This window comes from Scyliorhinus torazame, chromosome 6, assembly GCF_047496885.1.
Source record: "Scyliorhinus torazame isolate Kashiwa2021f chromosome 6, sScyTor2.1, whole genome shotgun sequence".
NCBI classification, from domain to species: domain Eukaryota; kingdom Metazoa; phylum Chordata; class Chondrichthyes; order Carcharhiniformes; family Scyliorhinidae; genus Scyliorhinus; species Scyliorhinus torazame.
In genome coordinates this window covers 4,653,781-4,679,722 of record NC_092712.1, presented here as the reverse complement: position 1 = coordinate 4,679,722, position 25,942 = coordinate 4,653,781, and the positions used below count along the sequence as shown (strand labels likewise).

Sequence of the window (25,942 nt, the reverse complement as noted above, 5' to 3'; positions counted from 1 at the left end):
GATTTCGGCGGCAGCGGTGCGCAGGGGCCTTCTGGGAGGTGAGTACTTACTTTAAAAAGCCTTACCTGGTCCTGTGTCTGTTCTTCTTTTCTGTTTTATTTGTTTTTATTTAAGGCGGGAACCGGAAGTTCGACCCGCGGACCTCTGGGAAGTCCCCCCCCCCTCCCCCAACCAATAAATTCTGGTGGAGAGGAAACCCGAGACACTACACGTGTAGTGTCTCCCACCCGCCCTCCTCCTCTAACCTAATAGTAAGACCCATTGGTGTAAGGTAAGTGCCATATTATATTATTATTATACTATTAGCATTGCGCAGGTCAAGGTTCGGAGGTGGAGGAGCAGTCTCTGTCAGCGAGAGAACCTGAGAACATCTAAGACACTCAGAAGGTAAGAAGGTAGGTAAGTGATTTTTACTTATTTTACTTTTATACCTTTTTTCAAATTGTGTGTGTCGGGGGGAAACTGAAGTGACATTACAGAAAAGCTGTGGCCAGAGTTTCTGGTTGGGATTCTACCCTAAATTTAAAAAAAAATTGAGTATTTGGTAACTAATTAAACATAATAACTTAATTTTAATTTAGAGGGATATCTAAGCCAGAGATCGGAGAGTATTATAGTTAGCTATCGCATTTCTATTAGAAATCTAGTGCTAGGAAACAGATAGTTGACAGTAACTTTGAAATTTTTATTAAAATTTTTTTTTAAAAAGACAAATTTTAATTTTAATTTTAATTAATTGACACAATGTCAGTTAGAGGGGTGCTGTGCTCTGACTGTGAGATGTGGCAGGTCCGGGAGGCTTCCAGCGTCACGGATGGCTTCATCTGCAGAAAGTGCACCCAACTGGAGCTCCTCACAGACCGCATGGTTCGGTTGGAGCAGCAATTGGATGCACTTCGGAGCATGCAGGTGGCGGAAAGCGTCATAGATCGCAATTATATAAATGTGGTCACACCCAAGGTGCAGGCAGAGAAATGGGTGACCACCAGAAAGGGCAGGCAGTCAGTGCAGGAATCCCCTGTGGTTGTCCCCCTCTCGAACAGATATACCCCTTTGGATACTGTCGGGGGGGATAGCCTATCAGGGGAAAACAGCAGCAGCCAGAGCAGTGGCACCACGGCTGGCTCTGATGTTCAGAAGGGAGGGTCAAAGCGCAGAAGAGTAATAGTAATAGGGGACTCTATAGTCAGGGGCACAGATAGGCGCTTCTGTGGACGTGAAAGAGACTCCAGGATGGTATGTTGCCTCCCTGGTGCCAGGGTCCAGGATGTCTCTGAACAGGTAGAGGGAATCCTGAAGGGGGAGGGCAAACAGGCAGAGGTCGTTGTACATATTGGTACTAACGACATAGGCAGGAAGGGGCATGAGGTCCTGCAGCAGGAGTTCAGGGAGCTAGGCAGAAAGTTAAAAGACAGGACCTCGAGGGTTGTAATCTCGAGATTACTCCCTGTGCCACGTGCCAGTGAGGCTAGAAATAGGAAGATAGAGCAGATAAACACGTGGCTAAACAGCTGGTGTAGGAGGGAGGGTTTCCATTATCTGGACCACTGGGAGCTCTTCCGGGGCAGGTGTGACCTGTATAAGAAGGACGGGTTGCATCTAAACCGGAGAGGCATAAATATCCTGGCCGCGAGGTTTGCTAGTGTCACACGGGAGGGTTTAAACTAGTCTGGCAGGGGGGTGGGCACGGGAGCAATAGGTCAGAAGGTGAGAGCATTGAGGGAGAACTAGGGAATAGGGACAGTGTGGCTCTGAGGCAGAGCAGACGGGGAGAAGTTGCTGAACACAGCGGGTCTGGTGGCCTGAAGTGCATATGTTTTAATGCAAGGAGCATTACGGGTAAGGCAGATGAACTTAGAGCTTGGATTAGTACTTGGAACTATGATGTTGTTGCCATTACAGAGACCTGGTTGAGGGAAGGGCAGGATTGGCAGCTAAACGTTCCAGGATTTAGATGTTTCAGGCGGGATAGAGGGGGATGTAAAAGGGGAGGCGGAGTTGCGCTACTTGTTCGGGAGAATATCACAGCTGTACTGCGAGAGGACACCTCAGTGGGCAGTGAGGCTATATGGGTAGAGATCAGGAATAAGAAGGGTGCAGTCACAATGTTGGGGGTATACTACAGGCCTCCCAACAGCCAGCGGGAGATAGAGGAGCAGATAGGTAGACAGATTTTGGAAAAGAGTAAAAACAACAGGGCTGTGGTGATGGGAGACTTCAACTTCCCCAATATTGACTGGGACTCACTTAGTGCCAGGGGCTTAGACGGGGCGGAGTTTGTAAGGAGCATCCAGGAGGGCCTCTTAAAACAATATGTAGACAGTCCAACTAGGGAAGGGGCGGTACTGGACCTGGTATTGGGGAATGAGCCCGGCCAGGTGGTAGAGGTTTCAGTAGGGGAGCATTTTGGTAACAGTGACCACAATTCAGTAAGTTTTAAAGTACTGGTGGACAAGGATAAGCGTGGTCCGAGGATGAATGTGCTAAATTGGGGGAAGGCTAATTATAACAATATTAGGCGGGAACTGAAGAACATAGATTGGGGGCGGATGTTTGAGGGCAAATCAACATCTGACATGTGGGAGGCTTTCAAGTGGCAGTTGAAAGGAATACAGGACCGGCATGTTCCTGTGAGGAAGAAAGATAAATACGGCAATTTTCGGGAACCTTGGATGACGAGTGATATTGTAGGCCTCGTCAAAAAGAAAAAGGAGGCATTTGTCAGGGCTAAAAGGCTGGGAACAGACGAAGCCTGCGTGGAATATAAGGAAAGTAGGAAGGAACTTATGCAAGGAGTCAGGAGGGCTAGAAGGGGTCACAAAACGTCATTGGCAAATAGGGTTAAGGAAAATCCCAAGGCTTTTTACACGTACATAAAAAGCAAGGGGGTAGCCAGGGAAAGGGTTGGCCCACTGAAGGATAGGCAAGGGAATCTATGTGTGGAGCCAGAGGAAATGGGCGAGGTACTAAATGAATACTTTGCATCAGTATTCACCAAAGAGAAGGAATTGGTAGATGTTGAGTCTGGAGAAGGGGGTGTAGATAGCCTGGGTCATATTGTGATCCAAAAAGACGAAGTGTTGGGTGTCTTAAAAAATATTAAGGTAGATCAGTCCCCAGGGCCTGATGGGATCTACCCGAGAATACTGAAGGAGGCTGGAGAGGAAATTGCTGAGGCCTTGACAGAAATCTTTGGATCCTCGCTGTCTTCAGGGGATGTCCCGGAGGACTGGAGAATAGCCAATGTTGTTCCTCTGTTTAAGAAGGGTAGCAAGGATAATCCAGGGAACTACAGGCCGGTGAGCCTTACTTCAGTGGTAGGGAAATTACTGGAGAGAATTCTTCGAGACAGGATCTACTCCCATTTGGAAGCAAATGGACGTATTATTGAGAGGCAGCACGGATTTGTGAAGGGGAGGTCGTGTCTCACTAACTTGATAGAGTTTTTCGAGGAGGTCACTAAGATGATTGATGCAGGTAGGGCAGTGGGTGTTGTCTATATGGACTTCAGTAAGGCCTTTGACAAGGTCCCTCATGGTAGACTAGTACAAAAGGTGAAGTCACACGGGATCAGGGGTGAGCTGGCAAGGTGGATACAGAACTGGCTAGGCCATAGAAGGCAGAGAGTAGCAATGGAGGGATGCTTTTCTAATTGAAGGGCTGTGACCAGTGGTGTTCCACAGGGATCAGTGCTGGGACCTTTGCTCTTTGTAGTATATATAAATGATTTGGAGGAAAATGTAACTGGTCTGATTAGTAAGTTTGCAGACGACACAAAGGTTGGTGGAATTGCGGATAGCGATGTGGACTGTCGGAGGATACAGCAGGATTTAGATTGTCTGGAGACTTGGGCGGAGAGATGGCAGATGGAGTTTAATCCGGACAAATGTGAGGTAATGCATTTTGGAAGGTCTAATGCAGGTAGGGAATATACAGTGAATGTATATTCACTGAGTATTGAAGAGTATTGAAAGTCAAAGAGATCTAGGAGTACAGGTCCACAGGTCATTGAAAGCGGCAACACAGGTGGAGAAGGTAGTCAAGAAGGCATACGGCATGCTTGCCTTCATTGGCCGGGGCATTGAGTATAAGAATTGGCAAGTCATGTTGCAGCTGTATAGAACCTGAGTTAGGCCACACTTGGAGTATAGTGTTCAACTCTGGTCGCCACACTACCAGAAGGATGTGGAGGCTTTAGAGAGGGTGCAGAAGAGATTTACCAGAATGTTGCCTGGTATGGAGGGCATTAGCTATGAGGAGCGGTTGAATAAACTCGGTTTGTTCTCAATGGAACGAAGGAGGTTGAGGGGAGACCTGATAGAGGTATACAAAATTATGAGGGGCATAGACAGAGTGGATAGTCAGAGGCTTTTCCCCAGGGTAGAGGGGTCAATTACTAGGGGGCATAGGTTTAAGGTGAGAGGGGCAAGGTTTAGAGTAGATGTATGAGGCAAGTTTTTTTACGCAGAGGGTAGTGGGTGCCTGGAACTCGCTACCGGAGGAGGTGGTGGAAGCAGGGACGATAGGGACATTTAAGGGGCATCTTGACAAATATATGAATAGGATGGGAATAGAAGGATACGGACCCAGGAAGTGTAGAAGATTGTAGTTTAGTCGGGCAGCATGGTCGGCACGGGCTTGGAGGGCCAAAGGGCCTGTTCCTGTGCTGTACATTTCTTTGTTCTTTGTTTGTTCTTTGTAGGTGTGGCCTCACCAAGGCCCTGTATAATTGCAGCAACACATCCATGTTCCTGTAGTCGAATCCTCTCGCAATGAAGGCATGTGAGATTAGCTGGATGAGCGCGAGGACTGTGTGACTGGGAGTGAGCTGGACATGCAAGCACACATCCTTCCCGTCCTCCTTCGCCCTCCTCATAGGCCCAAACACAAAGCAGATCGGGAGAGGAGGAAAACAAGAGGTTGAAAAGCAACTCACTCCTGACGCCCACTTTTGTATCAATTCCACTGGGGCCTGCTTGGAGTGCGCCAACGCAAGGTTAAACACAACTCCTCACCTAGGCCCCAGTCCCTACCCCTTCCCTGGTTACCAAGGCTGGAGGCACTGCCTGTCTCGCGAGCTCTGCTTCTTAAGCGAAAAGACAAAAGGAGTCTTATTGATTTGCTCTAACGCTTGAGCACTTTTTAACGATCACTACTATTAATTACCATGCTTTTATTAATTAGAAATCGATTGCTTTGACAATAAATTTCAAAATTAGATCAAGTTTGATGTTGTGACAAACTTTGAGTGAAGAGAAAATTTGCCTGAGGCCCCCATGCAAAAAGGTTGGACGAGTAAAACAATCAAATCGCACTGAGTGGTCATTACAGCCATGGGTCAGTGTGTGGAGTGGTCATTACAGCCATGGGTCAGTGTGTGGAACGGTCATTACAGCCATGGGTCAGTGTGTGGAGTGGTCATTACAGCCATGGGTCAGTGTGTGGAGTGGTCATTACAGCCATGGGTCAGTGTGTGGAGTGGTCATTACAGCCATGGGTCAGTGTGTGGAACGGTCATTACAGCCATGGGTCAGTGTGTGGAGTGGTCATTACAGCCATGGGTCAGTGTGTGGAACGGTCATTACAGCCATGGGTCAGTGTGTGGAGTGGTCATTACAGCCATGGGTCAGTGTGTGGAACAGTCATTACAGCCATGGGTCAGTGTGTGGAACGGTCATTACAGCCATGGGTCAGTGTGTGGAGTGGTCATTACAGCCATGGGTCAGTGTGTGGAGTGGTCATTACAGCCATGGGTCAGTGTGTGGAACGGTCATTACAGCCATGGGTCAGTGTGTGGAGTGGTCATTACAGCCATGGGTCAGGGTCAGTGTGTGGAATGGTCATTACAGCCATGGGTCAGTGTGTGGAGTGGTCATTACAGCCATGGGTCCGTGTGTGGAATGGCCATTACAGCCATGGGTCAGGGTCAGTGTGTGGAATGGTCATTACAGCCAAGGGTCCGTGTGTGGAATGGTCATTACAGCCATGGGGCCGTGTGTGGAATGGTCATTACAGCCATGGGTCAGTGTGTGGAATGGTCATTGCAGCCATGGGTCAGTGTGTGGAATGGTCATTACAGCCATGGGTCAGTGTGTGGAATGGTCATTACAGCCATGGGTCAGTGTGTGGAACGGTCATTACAGCCATGGGTCCGTGTGTGGAACGGTCATTACAGCCATGGGTCAGTGTGTGGAATGGTCATTGCAGCCATGGGTCAGTGTGTGGAATGGTCATTACAGCCATGGGTCAGTGTGTGGAACGGTCATTACAGCCATGGGTCCGTGTGTGGAACGGTCATTACAGCCATGGGTCAGTGTGTGGAATGGTCATTACAGCCATGGGTCAGTGTGTGGAACGGTCATTACAGCCATGGGTCCGTGTGTGGAACGGTCATTACAGCCATGGGCCGGTGTGTGGAATGGTCATTGCAGCCATGGGTCAGGGACAGTGTGTGGAACGGTCATTACAGCCATGGGTCAGTGTGTGGAATGGTCCTTACAGCCATGGGTCAGTGTCTGGAACGGTCATTACAGCCATGGGTCAGGGACAGTGTGTGGAACGGTCATTACAGCCATGGGTCAGTGTGTGGAACGGTCATTACAGCCATGGGTCAGTGTGTGGAACGGTCATTACAGCCATGGGTCAGTGTGTGGAATGGTCATTACAGCCATGGGTCAGTGACAGTGTGTGGAGCGGTCATTACAGCCATGGGTCAGTGTGTGGAACGGTCATTACAACCATGGGTCAGTGTGTGGAACGGTCATTACATCCATGGGTCAGTGTGTGGAATGGTCATTACAGCCATGGGTCAGTGTGTGGAATGGTCATTACAGCCATGGGTCAGTGTGTGGAATGGTCATTACAGCCATGGGTCAGTGTGTGGAACGGTCATTACAGCCATGGGTCCGTGTGTGGAATGGTCATTACAGCCATGGGTCCGTGTGTGGAATGGTCATTACAGCCATGGGTCAGTGTGTGGAATGGTCATTACAGCCATGGGTCAGTGTGTGGAATGGTCATTACAGCCATGGGTCAGTGTGTGCAATGGTCATTACAGCCATGGGTCTGTGTGTGGAACGGTCATTACAGCCATGGGTCAGTGTGTGGAACGGTCATTACAGCCATGGGTCAGTGTGTGGAATGGTCATTACAGCCATGGGTCAGTGTGTGGAACGGTCATTACAGCCATGGGTCAGTGTGTGGAATGGTCATTACAGCCATGGGTCAGTGTGTGGAATGGTCATTACAGCCATGGGTCCGTGTGTGGAATGGTCATTACAGCCATTGGTCAGTGTGTGGAACGGTCATTACAGCCATGGGTCAGTGTGTGGAATGGTCATTGCAGCCATGGGTCAGTGTGTGGAACGGTCATTACAGCCATGGGTCAGTGTGTGCAATGGTCATTACAGCCATGGGTCTGTGTGTGGAACGGTCATTACAGCCATGGGTCAGTGTGTGGAACGGTCATTACAGCCATGGGTCAGGGACAGTGTGTGGAATGGTCATTACAGCCATGGGTCAGTGTGTGCAATGGTCATTACAGCCATGGGTCCGTGTGTGGAATGGTCATTACAGCCATGGGTCAGTGTGTGCAATGGTCATTACAGCCATGGGTCAGTGTGTGCAATGGTCATTACAGCCATGGGTCAGTGTGTGGAACGGTCATTACAGCCATGGGTCAGTGTGTGGAACGGTCATTACAACCATGGGTCAGTGTGTGGAACGGTCATTACAGCCATGGGTCAGTGTGTGGAACGGTCATTACAACCATGGGTCAGTGTGTGGAACGGTCATTACAGCCATGGGTCAGTGTGTGGAATGGTCATTACAGCCATGGGTCAGTGTGTGGAATGGTCAGTACAGCCATGGGTCAGTGTGTGGAATGGTCATTACAGCCATGGGTCAGTGTGTGGAATGGTCATTACAGCCATGGGTCCGTGTGTGGAATGGTCATTACAGCCATGGGTCCGTGTGTGCAATGGTCATTACAGCCATGGGTCTGTGTGTGGAACGGTCATTACAGCCATGGGTCAGTGTGTGGAACGGTCATTACAGCCATGGGTCAGGGACAGTGTGTGGAATGGTCATTACAGCCATGGGTCAGTGTGTGCAATGGTCATTACAGCCATGGGTCAGTGTGTGCAATGGCATTACAGCCATGGGTCAGTGTGTGCAATGGTCATGACAGCCATGGGTCAGTGTGTGCAATGGTCATTACAGCCATGGGTCAGTGTGTGGAACGGTCATTACAGCCATTGGTCAGTGTGTGGAATTGTCATTACAGCCATGGGTCAGTGTGTGGAACGGTCATTACAGCCATGGGTCCATGTGTGGAATGGTCATTACAGCCATGGGTCAGTGTGTGGAATGGTCATTACAGCCATGGGTCAGTGTGTGGAATGGTCATTACAGCCATGGGTCAGTGTGTGCAATGGTCATTACAGCCATGGGTCTGTGTGTGGAACGGTCATTACAGCCATGGGTCAGTGTGTGGAACGGTCATTACAGCCATGGGTCAGTGTGTGGAATGGTCATTACAGCCATGGGTCAGTGTGTGGAATGGTCATTACAGCCATGGGTCAGTGTGTGCAATGGTCATTACAGCCATGGGTCAGTGTGTGCAATGGTCATTACAGCCATGGGTCAGTGTGTGGAACGGTCATTACATCCATGGGTCAGTGTGTGGAACGGTCATTACAGCCATGGGTCAGTGTGTGGAACGGTCATTACAGCCATGGGTCAGTGTGTGGAATGGTCATTACAGCCATGGGTCAGTGTGTGCAATGGTCATTACAGCCATGGGTCTGTGTGTGGAACGGTCATTACAGCCATGGGTCAGTGTGTGATACAGTCATTACAGCCATGGGTCAGGGACAGTGTGTGCAATGGTCATTACAGCCATGGGTCAGTGTGTGCAATGGTCAATACAGCCATGGGTCAGTGTGTGCAATGGTCATTACAGCCATGGGTCAGTGTGTGCAATGGTCATTACAGCCATGGGTCAGTGTGTGGAACGGTCATTACAGCCATGGGTCAGTGTGTGGAATGGTCATTACAGCCATGGGTCCATGTGTGGAATGGTCATTACAGCCATGGGTCAGTGTGTGGAATGGTCATTACAGCCATGGGTCAGTGTGTGGAACGGTCATTACAGCCATGGGTCAGTGTGTGGAACGGTCATTACAGCCATGGGTCCATGTGTGGAATGGTCATTACAGCCATGGGTCAGTGTGTGGAACGGTCATTACAGCCATGGGTCAGTGTGTGGAACGGTCATTACAGCCATGGGTCAGTGTGTGGAGTGGTCATTACAGCCATGGGTCAGTGTGTGGAACGGTCATTACAAAGAACAAAGAAATGTACAGCACAGGAACTGGCCCTTCGGCCCTCCAACCCCGTGCCGACCATGCTGCCCGACTAAACTACAATCTTCTACACTTCCTGGGTCCGTATCCCTCTATTCCCTCTATTCATGTATTTGTCAAGATGCCCCTTAAATGTCACTATCGTCCCTGCTTCCACCACCTCCTCCGGTAGCGAGTTCCAGGCACCCACTACCCTCTGCGTAAAAAACTTGCCTCGTACATCTACTCTAAACCTTGCCCCTCGCACCTTAAACCTATGCCCCCTAGTAATTGACCCCTCTACCCCGGGGAAAAGCCTCTGACTATCCTCTCTGTCTATGCCCCTCATAATTTTGTAGACCTCTATCAGGTCTCCCCTCAACCTCCTTCATTCCAGTGAGAACAAACCGAGTTTATTCAACCGCTCTTCATAGCTAATGCCCTCCATACCAGGCAACATTCTGGTAAATCTCTTTTGCACCCTCTCTAAAGCCTCCACATCCTTCTGGTAGTGTGGCGACCAGAATTGAACACTATACACCAAGTGTGGCCTAACTAAGGTTCTATACAGCTGCAACATGACTTGCCAATTCTTATACTCAATGCCCCGGCCAATGAAGGCAAGCATGCCTTGGGGCAGCACTATAGCATTGTGGTTAGCACAATTGCTTCACAGCTCCAAGGTCCCAGGTTCGATTCCCGGCTTGGGACACTGTCTGTGCGGAGTTTGCACATCCTCCCCGTGTGTGCGTGGGTTTCCTCCGGGTGCTCCGGTTTCCTCCCACAGTCCAAAGATGTGCAGGTTAGGTGGATTGGCCATGATAAATTGCCCTTAGTGTCCAAAATTGCCCTTAGTGTTGGGTGGGGTTACTGGGTTATGGGGATAGGGTGGAGGTGTTGACCTTGGGTAGGGTGCTCTTTCCAAGAGCCGGTGCAGACTCGACGGGCCGAATGGCCTCCTTCTGCACTGTAAATTCTATGAAACTCTATGCCGTATGCCTTCTTGACTACCTTCTCCACCTGTGTTGCCCCTGTCAGTGACCTGTGGACCTGTACACCTAGATCTCTCTGACTTTCAATACTCTTGAGGGTTCTACCATTCACTGTATATTCCCTACCTGCATTCCCTCACATTTGTCCGGATTAAACTCCATCTGCCATCTCCCCGCCCAAGTCTCCAAACAATCTAAATCCTGCTGTATCCTATGACAGTCCTCATCGCTATCTGCAATTCCACCAACCTTTGTGTCGTCTGCAAACCTACTAGTCAGACCAGTTACATTTTCCTCCAAATCATTTATATATACTACAAACAGCAAAGGTCCCAGCACTGATCCCTGTGGAACACCACTGGTCACAGCCCTCCAATTAGAAAAGCATCCTTCCATTACTACTCTCTGCCTTCTATGACCTAGCCAGTTCTGTATCCACCTTGCCAGCTCACCCCTGAACCCGTGTGACTTCACCTTTTGTACTAGTCTACCGTGAGGGACCTTGTCAAAGGCCTTACTGAAGTCCATATAGACAACATCCACTGTCCTACCTGCATCAATCATCTTTGTGACCTCTTCGAAAAACTCTATCAAGTTAGTGAGACACGACCTCCCCTTCACAAAACCATGCTGCCTCTCACTCATACGTCCATTTGCTTCCAAATGGGAGTAGATCCTGTCTCGAAGAATTCTTTCCAGTAATTTCCCGACCACTGACGTAAGGCTCACCGGCCTGTAGTTCCCTGGATTATCCTTGCTACCCTTCTTAAACAGAGGAACAACATTGGCTATTCTCCAGTCCTCCGGGACATCACCTGAAGACAGTGAGGATCCAAAGATTTCTGTCAAGGTCTCAGCAATTTCCTCGCTAGCCTCCTTCAGTATTCTGGGGTAAATCCCGTCAGGCCCTGGGGACTTATCTACTGTAATATTTTTCAAGACGCCCAACACCTCGTCTTTTTGGATCTCAATGTGACCCAGGCTATCTACACACCCTTCTCCAGACTCAACATCCACCAATTCCTTCTCTTTGGTGAATACTGATGCAAAGTATTCATTTAGTACCTCGCCCATTTCCTCTGGCTCCACACATAGATTCCCTTGCCTATCCTTCAGTGGCCCAACCCTTTCCCTGGCTACCCTCTTGCTTTTTATGTATGTGTAAAAAGCCTTGGGATTTTCCTTAACCCTATTTGCCAATGACCTTTCGTGACCCCTTCTAGCCCTCCTGACTCCTTGCTTAAGTTCCTTCCTACTTTCCTTATATTCCACACAGGCTTCATCTGTTCCCAGCCTTCCAGCCCTGACAAATGCTCCTTTTTCTTTTTGACGAGGCCTACAATATCTCCCGTTATCCAAGGTTCCCGAAAATTGCCGTATTTATCCTTCTTCCTCACAGGAACATGCCAGTCCTGAATTCCTTTCAACTGCCACTTGAAAGCCTCCCACATGTCAGGTGTTGATTTGCCCTCAAACATCCGCCCCCAATCTAGGTTCTTCAGTTCCCGCCTAATATTGTTATAATTAGCCTTCCCCCAATTTAGCACATTCACCCTAGGACCACTCTTATCCTTGTCCACCAGCACTTTAAAACTTACTGAATTGTGGTCACTGTTCCCGATATGCTCCCCTACTGAAACTTCTACCACCTGGCCCGGCTCATTCCCCAATACCAGGTCCAGTACAGCCCCTTCCCTAGTTTGACTGTCTACATATTGTTTTAAGAAGCCCTCCTGGATGCTCCTTACAAACTCTGCCCCATCTAAGCCCCTAGCACTAAGTGAGTCCCAGTCAATATTGGAGACTTTGAAGTCTCCCATCACAACAACCCTGTTGTTTTTACTCTTTTGCAAAATTTGTCTACCTATCTGCTCCTCTATCTCCCGCTGGCTGTTGGGAGGCCTGTAGTAAACCCCCAACATTGTGACTGCACCCTTCTTATTCCTGATCTCTACCCATATAGCCTCACTGCCCTCTGAGGTGTCCTCCCGCAGTACAGCTGTGATATTCTCCCTGACCAGTAGCGCAACTCCGCCACCCCTTTAACATCCCCCTCTATCCCGCCTGCAACATCTAAATCCTGGAACGTTTAGCTGCCAATCCTGCCCTTCCCTCAACCAGGTCTCTGTAATGGCAACAACATCATAGTTCCAAGAACTAATCCAAGCTCTAAGTACATCTGCCTTACCCGTAATACTTCTTGCATTAAAACATATGCACTTCAGGCCACCAGACCCGCTGTGTTCAGCAACCTCTCCCTGTCTGCTCTGCCTCAGAGCCATACTGGCCCTATTCCCTAGTTCTCCCTCAATGCTCTCACCTTCTGACCTATTGCTCCCGTGCCCACCCCCCTGCCATACTAGTTTAAACCCTCCCGTGTGACACTAGCAAACCTTGCGGCCAGGATATTTATGCCTCTCCAGTTTAGATGCAACCCGTCCTTCTTATACAGGTCACATTACAGCCATGGGTCAGTGACAGTGTGTGGAATGGTCATTACAACACCGCCCACACCCCACACCCCGACAAACACAAGGACTTCTTACCTTCCTCCTCCTTCATCTTCCTCAGGTCATCCTCAGCCACCAGTGACACTCTCTTGGGTTTTTCTGCCACCTGCTGTTTCACATCAATCTCAAAGTATTTCTGTCGATCACGGAATGACCTTTGCTCTGGGCTGTCCAATCCACTGGGAGATGGCACCTTGGAAAATAGGACAGAATCATTCACACCTCAGTCAGTGATGGCAGCTGCAACAACACGGCTGTACATGCCAAGAGTGCTCATTGCAGACTGTACCTTGAACAAAACCCTTCTGTCCAGCGTGGATGTGTAGCACTCTGAAAAGCCGGCATGTCCCCCTTCCCAAGCGAGTGAATTGAAAACCGGCATCTCACCAACATCAACAGAGTTTGCAAGAATCCGACTCGTTGGACGATTCCCAAACCAGTCTCCCACTCTTGTATCTGGGAGTGTGTCAATAGGGACACGCTGCGATTGGAGGTGTCAATACATAAACCTCGTCCCTGGTAGTGGGTTAAGGTTTACAAGGTGGGGTATCAAGAGAGCTGGGATTTGCAGGGAAAATATCCTGAAAGGGAGCAAGGTCTCCGAGCGAGTCGGTGTTTCCTGGCGCTGGGAGCACTGCCAAACACATGGCTATTCAACACCACTCACTCTGAACAAGAGGCTGCACACAGACCGTGTTCTACAATGGAGAGCTCCCCTCGCCGGACTCCCCCCTGCAGCAAGAGACGGGCGCCATCACTGAGCCCCGAAAAAAACCCCGACCTCCCCCAGCCTGAACGCAACATGGAAGAGTGCCCGGGCCCCCCCACACCCTCCGCACTCCCCCACACCCCCCCACACCCTCCGCACTCCCCCACACCCTCCGCACTCCCCCACACCCTCTGCACTCCCCCACACCCTCCGCGCTCCCCCACACCCTCCCTCCGCACTCCCCCACACCCTGCCTCCGCACTACCCCACACCCTGCCTCCGCACTCCCCCACACCCTCCCTCCGCACTCCCCCACACCCTGCCTCCGCACTCCCCCACACCCTGCCTCCGCACTCCCCCCACACCCTCAGCACTCCCCCCACACCCTCCCTCCGCACTCCCCCCACACCCTCCGCACCTCCCCCACCACCCTGCCTCCGCACTCCCCCACACCCTGCCTCCGCACTCCCCCCACACCCTCCGCACTCCCCCACACCCTCCCCCTCCGCACTCCCCCCACACCCTCCCTCCGCACTCCCCCACACCCCCGCACACCCTCCGCACTCCCCCACACCCTCCCACACCCTCCGTCCGCACTCACCCCACACCCATCCGCACTCCCCCACAGCCTCCCTCGGCACTCCCCCACACCCTCCGCACTCCCCCCACACCCTCCGCACTCCCCCACACCCTGCCTCCGCACTACCCCACACCCTGCCTCCGCACTCCCCCACACCCTCCCTCCGCACTCCCCCACACCCTGCCTCCGCACTCCCCCACACCCTCCCTCCGCACTCCCCCACACCCCTGCCTCCGCACTCCCCCACACCCTGCCTCCGCACTCCCCACACCCTCCGCACTCCCCCACACCCCTCCCTCCGCACTCCCCCACACCCTCCGCACTCCCCCACACCCTGCCTCCACACTCCCCCACACCCTGCCTCCGCACTCCCCCACACCCTCCGCACACCCTCCGTCCGCACTCACCCCACACCATCCGCACTCCCCCACAGCCTCCCTCGGCACTCCCCCACACCCTCCGCACTCCCCCACACCCTCCGCACGCCCCAACACCATCCCTCCGCACTCCCCCACACCCTCCGCACTCACGCACACCCTCCGCACTCCCCCACACCCTCCCTCCGCACTCCCCCACACCCTGCCTCCGCACTCCACCACACCCTCCCTCCGCACTGCGCACTCCCCCACACCCTCGGCACACCCCCCACACCCTCCGCACTCCCCCACACCCTCCCTCCGCACTCCCCAACACCCTACGCACTCCCTCACACCTTCCGCACTCCCCCACACCATCCGCACTCCCCAACACCCTCCCTCCGCACTCCCCCACACCCTGGCTCCGCACTCCCCACACCCTCCCTCCGCACTCCCCCACACCCTCCGCACTCCCCCACACCCTCCCTCCGCACTCCCCCACACCCTCCGCACACCCCCACACCCTCCGCACTCCCCCACACCCTCTGCACTCCCCAACACCCTCCCTCCGCACTCCCCAACACCCTCCGCCCTCCCCAACACCCTCCGCAGTCCGCCACACCCTCCGCACTCCCCCACACCCTCCGCACTCCCCCACACCCTCCGCACTCCCCCACACCCTCCGCACTCCCCAACACCCTCCCTCCGCACTCCCCCACACTCTCCGCACTCCCCCACACCCTCCCTCCGCACTCCCCCACACCCTCCGCACACCCCCACACCCTCCGCACTCCCCCACACCCTCTGCACTCCCCAACACCCTCCCTCAACACTCCCCCACACCCTCCGCACTCACGCACACCCTCATAACTCCCCCACACCCTCCCTCCGCACTCCCCCACACCCTCCGCACTCCCCCACACACTGCCTCCGCACTCCACCACACCCTCCGCATCCCCAACACCCTCCGCACTCCCCCACACCCTCCGAACTCCCCCACACCCTCCGCACTCCCCCACACCCTCCGCACTCCCCCACACCCTCCCACCGCACTCCCCAACACCCTCCCTCCGCACTCTCCCACACCCTCCCTCCGCGCTCCCCCACACCCTCCCTCCGCGCACCCCCACACCCTCCCTCCACGCTCCCCCACACCCTCCACACTCCCCCACACCATCCAGACTCCCCAACACCCTCCGCACTCCCCCGCACCCTCCCTCCGCACTCCCCCGCACCCTCCCTCCGCACTCCCCTACACACTCCCTCCGGACTCCCCAACACCCTCCGCACTCCCCCACACCCTCCGCACTCCCCCACACCCTCCGCACTCCCCCACACCCTCCCTCCGCACTCCCCCACACCCTCCCTCCGCACTCCCCCACACCCTCCCTCCGCACTCCCCAACACCCTCCCTCCGCACTCCCCCACACCCTCCGCACTCCCCCACACACTCCCCCACACCCTCCCTCCGCACTCCCCCACACCCTCCCTCCGCACTCCCCCACACCCTCCCTCCGCACTCCCCCACACCCTCCGCACTCCCCCACACCCTCCGCACTCCCCCACACCCTCCGCACTCCCCCACACCCTCCCTCTGCACTCCCCCACACCCTCCCTCTGCACTCCCCCGCACCCTCCCTCCGCACTCCCCTACACCCTCCCTCCGGACTCCCCCACACCCTCCGCACTCCCCCACACCCTCCGCACTCCCCCACACCCTCCGCACTCCCCCACACCCTCCGCACTCCCCCACACCCTCCGCACTCCCCCACACCCTCCCTCCGCACTCCCCCACACCCTCCCTCCGGACTCCCCCACACCCTCCGCACTCCCCCACACCCTCCGCACTCCCCCACACCCTCCGCACTCCCCCACACCCTCCGCACTCCCCCACACCCTCCGCACTCCCCCACACACTCCCTCCGCACTCCCCCACACCCTCCCTCCGCACTCCCCCACACCCTCCCTCCGCACTCCCCCACACCCCCCCTCCGCACTCCCCCACACCCTCCCTCCGCACTCCCCCACACCCTCCGCACTCCCCCACACCCTCCGCACTCCCCCACACTCCCCCACACCCTCCCTCCGCACTCCCCCACACCCTCCCTCTGCACTCCCCCACACCCTCCCTCCGCACTCTCCCACACCCTCCGCACTCCCCCACACCCTCCGCATTCCCCACACCCACCGCACTCCCTCCGCACTCCCCAACACCCTCCCTCCGCACTCCCCAACACACTCCCTCCGCACTCCCCAACACACTCCCTCCGCACTCCCCCACACCCTCCCCCACACCCTCCCTCCGCACTCCCCCATACCCTCCGCACTCCCCAACACCCTCCGCACTCCCCAACACCCTCCGCACTCCCCCACATCCTCCGCACTCCCCCACACCCTCCGCACTCCCCCACACCCTCCGCACTCCCCCACACCCTCCCTCCGCACTCCCCCACACCATCCGCACTCCCCCACACCCTCCCTCCGCACTCCCCCACACCCTCCGCCCTCCCCCACACCCTCCGCACTCCCCCACACCCTCCGCACGCCCCAGCACCCTCCCTCCGCACTCCCCCACACCCTCCGCACGCCCCAACACCCTCCGCACTCCCCCACACCCTCCCTCCGCACTCCCCCACACCCTCCGCCCTCCCCCACACCCTCCGCACTCCCCCACACCCTCCGCACGCCCCAGCACCCTCCCTCCGCACTCCCCCACACCCTCCGCACGCCCCAACACCCTCCGCACGCCCCAACACCCTCCCTCCGCACTCCCCCACACCCTCCGCACTCCCCAACATCCTCCCTCCGCACGCCCCAAAACCCTCCGCACGCCCCAACACCCTCCCTCCGCACCCCCCCACACCCTCCGCACTTCCCCACACCCTCCGCACTCCCCAACACCCTCCCTCCGCACTCCCCCACACCCTCCGTCCGCACTCCCCCACACCCTGCCTCCGCACTCCCCCACACCCTCCCGCTGCACCCCCCACACCCTCCGCACTCCCCCACACCCTCCGCATCCCCAACACCCTCCGCACTCCCCCACACCCTCCGCACTCCCCCACACCCTCCGCACTCCCCCACACCCTCCGCACTCCCCCACACCCTCCGCACCCCCCACACCCTCCGCACTCCCCCACACACTGTCACCGCACTCCTCAACACCCTCCCTCCGCACTCCCCCACACCCTCCCTCCGCACTCCGCCACACCCTCCGCACTCCCCCACACCACCCAGACTCCCCAACACCCTCTGCACTCCCCCGCACCCTCCCTCCGCACTCCCCCGCACCCTCCCTCCGCACTCCCCCGCACCCTCCCTCCGCACTCCCCCGCAACCTCCCTCCGCACTCCCCAACACCCTCCACACTCCCCCACACCCTCCGCACTCCCCCACACCCTCCCTCCGCACTCCCCAACACCCTCCCTCCGGACTCCCCAACACCCTACGCACTCCCCCACACCCTCCGCACTCCCCCACCCCCTCCGCACTCCCCCACCCCCTCCGCACTCCCCCACCCCCTCCGCACTCCCCCACCCCCTCCGCACTCCCCCACCCCCTCCCTCCGCACTCCCCCACACCCTCCCTCCGCACTCCCCCACACCCTCCGCAGTCCCCCACACCCTCCCTCCGCACTCCCCCACACCCTCCCTCCGCACTCCCCCACACCCTCCCTCCGCACTCCCCCACACCCTCCCTCCGCACTCCCCCACACCCTCCCTCCGCACTCCCCCACACCCTCCGCACTCCCCCACACCCTCCGCATTCCCCACACCCTCCGCACTCCCCCACACCCACCGCACTCCCCCACACCCACCGCACTCCCCCACACCCTCCCTCCGCACTCCCCAACACCCTCCGCAACCCCAACACCCTCCGCACTCCCCCACACCCTCCGCACTCCCCCACACCCTCCGCACTCCCCCACACCCTCTGCACTCCCCCACACCCTCTGCACTCCCCTACACCCTCTGCATTCCTCCACACCCTCCGCACTCCCCCACACCCTCCCTCCGCACTCCCCATCACCCTCCCTCCGCCCTCCCCCACACCCCCCACACCCTCCCTCCGCACTCCCCAACACCCTCCGCCCTCCCCAGCACCCTCCGCACTCCCCAACACCCTCCCTCCGCACTCCCCAACACCCTCCCTCCGCACTTCCCCACACCCTCCGCATCCCCCACACCCTTCGCACTCCCCCACACCCTCCGCACTCCCCCACACCCTCCGCACTCCCCCACACCCTCCGCACTCCCCCACACCCTCCGCACTCCCCCACACCCTCCCTCCGCACTCCCCAACGCCCTCCGCACTCCCCAACGCCCTCCGCACTCCCCAACGCCCTCCGCACTCCCCAACGCCCTCCGCATCCCCAACGCCCTCCGCACTCCCCCACACCCTCCGCACTCCCCCACACCCTCCGCACTCCCCCACACCCTCCGCACTCCCCCACACCATCAGCACTCCCCCACACCCTCCGCACTCCCCCACACCCTCCGCACACCCCCACACCCTCCGCACTCTCCCACACCCTCCGCACTCCCCCACACCCTCCGCACTCCCCCACACCCTCCGCACTCCCCCACACCCTCCGCACTCCCCCACACCCTCCGCACTCCCCCCACACCCTCCGCACTCCCCCACACCCTCCGCACTCCCCCACACCCTCCGCACTCCCCCACACCCTCCGCACTCCCCCACACCCTCCGCACCCCCCACACCCTCCGCACTCCCCCACACCCTCCGCACTCCCCCACACCCTCCGCACTCCCCCACACCCTCCGCACTCCCCCACACCCTCCGCACTCCCCCACACCCTCCGCACTCCTCCACACCCTCCGCACTCCTCCACACCCTCCCTCCGCACTCCCCAACACCCTCCGCACTCCCCCACACCCTCCGCACTCCCCCACACCCTCACTCCGCACGCCCCAACACCCACCCTCCGCACTCCCCCACACCCTCCCTCCGCACTCCCAAACACCGGGAAGTCCCCGCCCAGAAACACTGACCCCATTCCCGACATTGGGATACATTATCACCGGGATATCTATCCCAGAAACATTGATCCCATTCCCGACATTGGGATATATTATCAGCGGGATGTCTATCCCTGAAACACTGACCCCATTCCCGACATTGGGATATTTTATCAGCGGGATGTCTATCCCTGAAACACTGACCCCATTCCCGACATTGGGATACATTATCACCGGGATATCTATCCCAGAAACACTGATCCCATTCCCGACATTGGGATATATCAGCGGGATGTCTATCCCAGGAACACTGATCCCATTCCCGACATTGGGATATATCAGCGGGATGTCTATCCCAGGAACACTGATCCCATTCCCGACATTGGGATATATTATCACCGGGATGTCTGTCCCAGAAACACTGATACCATTCCCGACCTTGGGATATATTATCAGCGGGATGTCTCCGCTCAGAAACACTGACCCCATTCCCGACATCGGGATATATTATCAGCGGGATGTCTATCCCAGGAACACTGATCCCATTCCCGACATTGGGATATATTATCACCGGGATGTCTATCCCAGGAACACTGACCCCATTCCCGACATTGGGATATATTATCAGCGGGCTTTCTATCCCAGGAACACTGACCCCATTCCCGACATTGGGATATGTCAGCGGGATGTCTATCCCAGGAACACTGATCCCATTCCCGACATTGGGATATATTATCACCGGGATGTCTATCCCAGGAACACTGATCCCATTCCCGACATTGGGATATATTATCAGCGGGATGTCTATCCCAGGAACACTGACCCCATTCCCGACATTGGGATATGTCAGCGGGATGTCTATCCCAGGAACACTGATCCCATTCCCGACATTGGGATATATTATCACCGGTATGTCTATCCCAGAAACACTGATCCCATTCCCGACCTTGGGATATATTATCAGCGGGATGTCTATCCCAGGAACACTGATCCCATTCCCGACATTGGGATATATTATCACCGGGATGTCTATCCCAGGAACACTGACCCCATTCCCGACATTGGGATATATTATCAGCGGGATGTCTATCCCAGAAACACTGACCCCATTCCCGACATTGGGATATATTATCAGCAGGGTGTCTATCCCTGAAACACTGACCCCATTCCCGACATTGGGATATATTATCAGCGGGATGTCTATCCCTGAAACACTGACCCCATTCCCGACATCGGGATATATTATCAGCGGGATGTCTATCCCAGGAACACTGACCCCATTCCCGACATTGGGCTATATTATCACCGGGATGTCTATCCCAGGAACACTGATCCCATTCCCGACATTGGGATATATTATCAGCGGGATGTCTGTCCCAGGAACACTGACCCCATTCCCGACATTGGGATATATTATCACCGGTATGTCTATCCCAGAAACACTGATCCCATTCCCGACCTTGGGATATATTATCAGCGGGATGTCTATCCCAGGAACACTGATCCCATTCCCGACATTGGGATATATTATCACCGGGATGTCTATCCCAGGAACACTGACCCCATTCCCGACATTGGGATATATTATCAGCGGGATGTCTATCCCAGAAACACTGACCCCATTCCCGACATTGGGATATATTATCAGCGGGATGTCTCCGCTCAGAAACACTGACCCCATTCCCGACATCGGGATATATTATCAGCGGGATGTCTATCCCAGGAACACTGACCCCATTCCCGACATTGGGATATATTATCACCGGGATGTCTATCCCAGGAACACTGACCCCATTCCCGACATCGGGATATATTATCAGCGGGATGTCTATCCCAGGAACACTGATCCCATTCCCGACATTGTGATATATTATCACCGGGATATCTATCCCAGAAACACTGATCCCATTCCCGACATTGGGATATATTATCAGCGGGATGTCTATCCCAGGAACACTGACCCCATTCCCGACATCAGGATATATTATCAGCGGGATGTCTGTCCCAGGAACACTGACCCCGTTCCCGACATTGGGATATATTATCAGAGGGATGTCTGTCCCAGGAACACTGATCCCGTTCCCGACATCGGGATATATTATCAGCGGGATGTCTGTCCCAGGAACACTGACCCCATTCCCGACATCGGGATATATTATCAGCGGGATGTCTATCCCAGAAACACTGACCCCATTCCCGACATTGGGATATATTATCAGCGGGATGTCTATCCCAGAAACACTGACCCCATTCCCGACATCGGGATATATTATCAGCGGGATGTCTGTCCCAGGATCACAGACCCCATTCCCGACATCGGGATATATTATCAGCGGGATGTCTATCCCAGGAACACTGACCCCATTCCCGACATCGGGATATATTATCAGCGGGATGTCTATCCCAGGAACACTGACCCCATTCCGGACATTGGGATATATTATCAGCGGGATGTCTATCCCAGGAACGCTGACCCCCATTCCCGTCATTGGGATATATTATCAGCGGGATGTCTATCCCAGAAACACTGACCCCATTCCCGACATCGGGATATATTATCAGCGGGATGCCTGTCCCAGGAACACTGACCCCATTCCCGACATCGGGATGTATTATCAGCGGGATGTCTATCCCAGGAACACTGACCCCATTCCTGACATCGGGATATCTTATCAGCGGGATGTCTATCCCAGGAACACTGACCCCATTCCGGACATTGGGATATATTATCAGCGGGATGTCTATCCCAGGAACGCTGACCCCCATTCCCGACATTGGGATATATTATCAGCGGGATGTCTATCCCAGGAACACTGACCCCATTCCCGACATTGGGATATATTATCAGCGGGATGTCTATCCCAGAAACACTGACCCCATTCCCGACATTGGGATATATTATCAGCGGGATGTCTATCCCAGAAACACTGACCCCATTCCCGACATTGGGATATATGATCAGCGGGATGTCTATCCCAGGAACACTGACCCCATTCCCGACATTGGAATGTATTATCAGCGGGATATCTATCCCAGGAACACTGACCCCATTCCCGACATTGGGATATATTATCAGCGGGATGTCTATCCCAGGAACACTGACCCCATTCCCGACATTGGGATATATGATCAGCGGGATGTCTATCCCAGGAACACTGACCCCATTCCCGACATTGGAATATATTATCAGCGGGATGTCTATCCCAGGAACACTGACCCCATTCCCGACATTGGGATATATTATCAGCGGGATGTCTATCCCAGGAACACTGACCCAATTCCCGACATTGGGATATATTATCAGCGGGATGTCTATCCCAGGAACACTGTCCCCATTCCCGACATTGGGATATATTATCAGCGGGATGTCTATCCCAGGAACACTGACCCCATTCCCGACATTGGGATATATTATCACCGGGATGCCTGTCCCAGGAACACTGACCGTATTTGCTGGCATTGTTTGATCCTCCGCTTTCTGGAATGGATTTGGACTGTTGCTGCCCTCTGCTGGTAGCGAAGCCGGGATTGGTCTGACCCGGGACCACGGCTGGATGACTCCAGGTTTGGTCTGTAAGTCAGCAATAGGAGAGAGAGAGAGAGAGGGTGATAGGGGTAGGGCGAGTTTAGAGGGGCGGGGTGAGGGCCAGAGGGGCGGGGTGAGGGCCAGAGGGGCGGGGTGAGGGCCAGAGGGGCGGGGTGAGGGCCAGAGGGGCGGGGCGAGGGCCAGAGGGGCGGGGCGAGGGCCAGAGGGGCGGGGCGAGGGCCAGAGGGGCGGGGTGAGGGCCAGAGGGGCGGGGTGAGGGCCAGAGGGGCGGGGTGAGGGCCAGAGGGGCGGGGCGAGGGCCAGAGGGGCGGGGCGAGGGCCAGAGGGGCGGGGCGAGGGCCAGAGGGGCGGGGCGAGGGCCAGAGGGGCGGGGCGAGGGCCAGAGGGGCGGGGCGAGGGCCAGAGGGGCGGGGCGAGGGCCAGAGGGGCGGGGCGAGGGCCAGAGGGGCGGGGCGAGGGCCAGAGGGGCGGGGCGAGGGCCAGAGGGGCGGGGCGAGGGCCAGAGGGGCGGGGCGAGGGCCAGAGGGGCGGGGCGAGGGCCAGAGGGGCGGGGCGAGGGCCAGAGGGGCGGGGCGAGGGCCAGAGGGGCGGGGCGAGGGCCAGAGGGGCGGGGCGAGGGCCAGAGGGGCGGGGCGAGGGCCAGGGGGGCGGGGCGAGGGCCAGGGGGGCGGGGCGAGGGCCAGAGGGGCGGGGCGAGGGCCAGAGGGGCGGGGCGAGGGCCAGAGGGGCGGGGCGAGGGCCAGAGGGGCGGGGCGAGGGCCAGAGGGGCGGGGCGAGGGCCAGAGGGGCGGGGCGAGGGCCAGAGCGAGGGCCAGAGGGGCGGGGCGAGGGCCAGAGGGGCGGGGCGAGGGCCAGAGGGGCGGGGCGAGGGCCAGAGGGGCGGGGCGAGGGCCAGAGGGGCGGGGCGAGGGCCAGAGGGGCGGGGCGAGGGCCAGAGGGGCGGGGCGAGGGCCAGAGGGGCGGGGCGAGGGCCAGAGGGGCGGGGCGAGGGCCAGAGGGGCGGGGCGAGGGCCAGAGGGGCGGGGCGAGGGCCAGAGGGGCGGGGCGAGGGCCAGAGGGGCGGGGCGAGGGCCAGAGGGGCGGGGCGAGGGCCAGAGGGGCGGGGCGAGGGCCAGAGGGGCGGAGCGAGGGCCAGAGGGGCGGGGTGAGGGCCAGAGGGGTGGCAGGGTGGAAGTGATAGAGAGAGCGAGAGAGAGAAGGAGAGAGACAGAGGAGGAATCAGAATTAAAATACATTAGAATGCTGACCTTTTTGTTGAAGACATGTTTCTGGGGGTGGGGAGTGGGGGCGGGGAGTGGGGGTGGGGAGTGGGGGCGTGGAGAGGGGGCGGGGAGAGGGGGCGGGGAGTGGGGAGTGGGGTTGGGGAATGGGGTGGGGAGTGGGGAATGGCGGTGGGGAGTGGTGGCGCGGAGTGGGGGCGGGGAGTGGCGGCGGGGAGTGGGGGCGGGGAGTGGGGGCGGGGAGTGGGGGCGGGGAGTGGGGGCGGGGAGTGGGGGCGGGGAGTGGGGGCGGGGAGTGGGGGCGGGGAGTGGGGGCGGGGAGTGGGGGCGGGGAGTGGGGGTGGGGGCGGGGAGTGGGGGTGGGGTTGGGGAGTGGGGGTGGGGAGTGGGGGTGGGGAGGGGGAGTGGGAGTGGGGAGTGGGAGTGGGGAGTGGGGAGTGGGGGTGGGGAGTGGGGAGTGGGGGCGGGGAGTGGGGGCGTGGAGTGGGGGCAGGGAGTGGGGGTGGGGGTGGGGAGTGGGGGTGGGGCAGGGGAGTGGGGGAGGGGAGTGGGGGCAGGGAGTGGGGAGTGGGGGCGGGGAGTGGGGGCGGGGAGTGGGGGTGGGGGTGGGGAGTGGGGGTGGGGCAGGGGAGTGGGGGAGGGGAGTGGGGGCAGGGAGTGGGGAGTGGGGGCGGGAGTTTGGAGTGGGGCAGGGGAGTGGGGCAGGGGAGTGGGGGCGGGGAGTGGGGGCGGAGAGTGGGGGCGGGGAGTGGGGGCGGGGAGTGGGGGGTGGGGGTGGGGGTGGGGGTGGGGGGTGGGGGTGGGGAGTGGGGGCGGGGAGTGGGGGGTGGGGGTGGCGGTGGGGAGTGGGGGTGGGGAGTGGGGGCGGGGAGTGGGGGGTGGGGGTGGGGGTGGGGGTGGGGAGTGGGGGCGGGGAGTGGGGGCGGGGAGTGGGGGGTGGGGGTGGGGGTGGGGGGTGGGGGTGGGGAGTGGGGGCGGGGAGTGGGGGCGGGGAGTGGGGGCGGGGAGTGGGGGGTGGGGGTGGGGGTGGGGAGTGGGGGCGGGGGGTGGGGGTGAGGGTGGGGGTGGGGGGTGGGGGTGGGGGGTGGGGGCGGGGAGTGGGGGCGGGGAGTGGGGGTGGGGAGTGGGGAGTGGGGGTGGGGAGTGGGGAGTGGGGGTGGGGAGTGGGGGTGGGGAGTGGGGGCGGGGAGTGGGGGCGGGGAGTGGGGGCGGGGGGTGGGGGTGGGGGTGGGGAGTGGGGAGTGGGGGTGGGGAGTGGGGGCGGGGAGTGGGGAGTGGGGGTGGGGAGTGGGGGCGGGGGGTGGGGGTGGGGGTGGGGAGTGGGGGTGGGGAGTGGGGGCGGGGAGTGGGGGGTGGGGGTGAGGGTGGGGGGTGGGGGTGTGGGTGGGGGCGGGGAGTGGGGGCGGGGAGTGGGGGCGGGGAGTGGGGGCGGGGAGTGGGGGCGGGGAGTGGGGGCGGGGAGTGGGGAGTGGGGGGTGGGGGTGGGGGTGGGGGTGGGGGTGGGGAGTGGGGGCGGGGGGTGTGGTGGTGATGTCACTCGGCGAGAGGCCCACACTCTGCCGATTGGGGTTGAGATCCCACCATGGTCACTGCTGGAATTGAAATGTGATGAACGAATCTGGAATATGAAGCTAGTCCTGGGAATGAGGACCCTGACACGATTGTGGGAAAAACCCACCTGGGTCACTTATGTCCTTCAGGGAAG

The 25,942-nt window shown here is 57.8% G+C and overlaps 1 protein-coding gene across 1 annotated transcript in view; it reads right to left on the bottom strand.

Annotated features, from left to right (window-relative positions):
• Positions 1–25,942, bottom strand: part of LOC140425665 (protein scribble homolog) — a gene marked incomplete at its 5' end in the record, with an annotated part of 1,618,068 nt that overhangs the window by 106,466 nt on the left and 1,485,660 nt on the right. Inside the window, 2 exon segments of the mRNA XM_072510160.1 lie at positions 12,883–13,039; positions 22,916–23,041. Of these exon segments, the coding sequence (XP_072366261.1) occupies positions 12,883–13,039; positions 22,916–23,041 (283 nt within the window).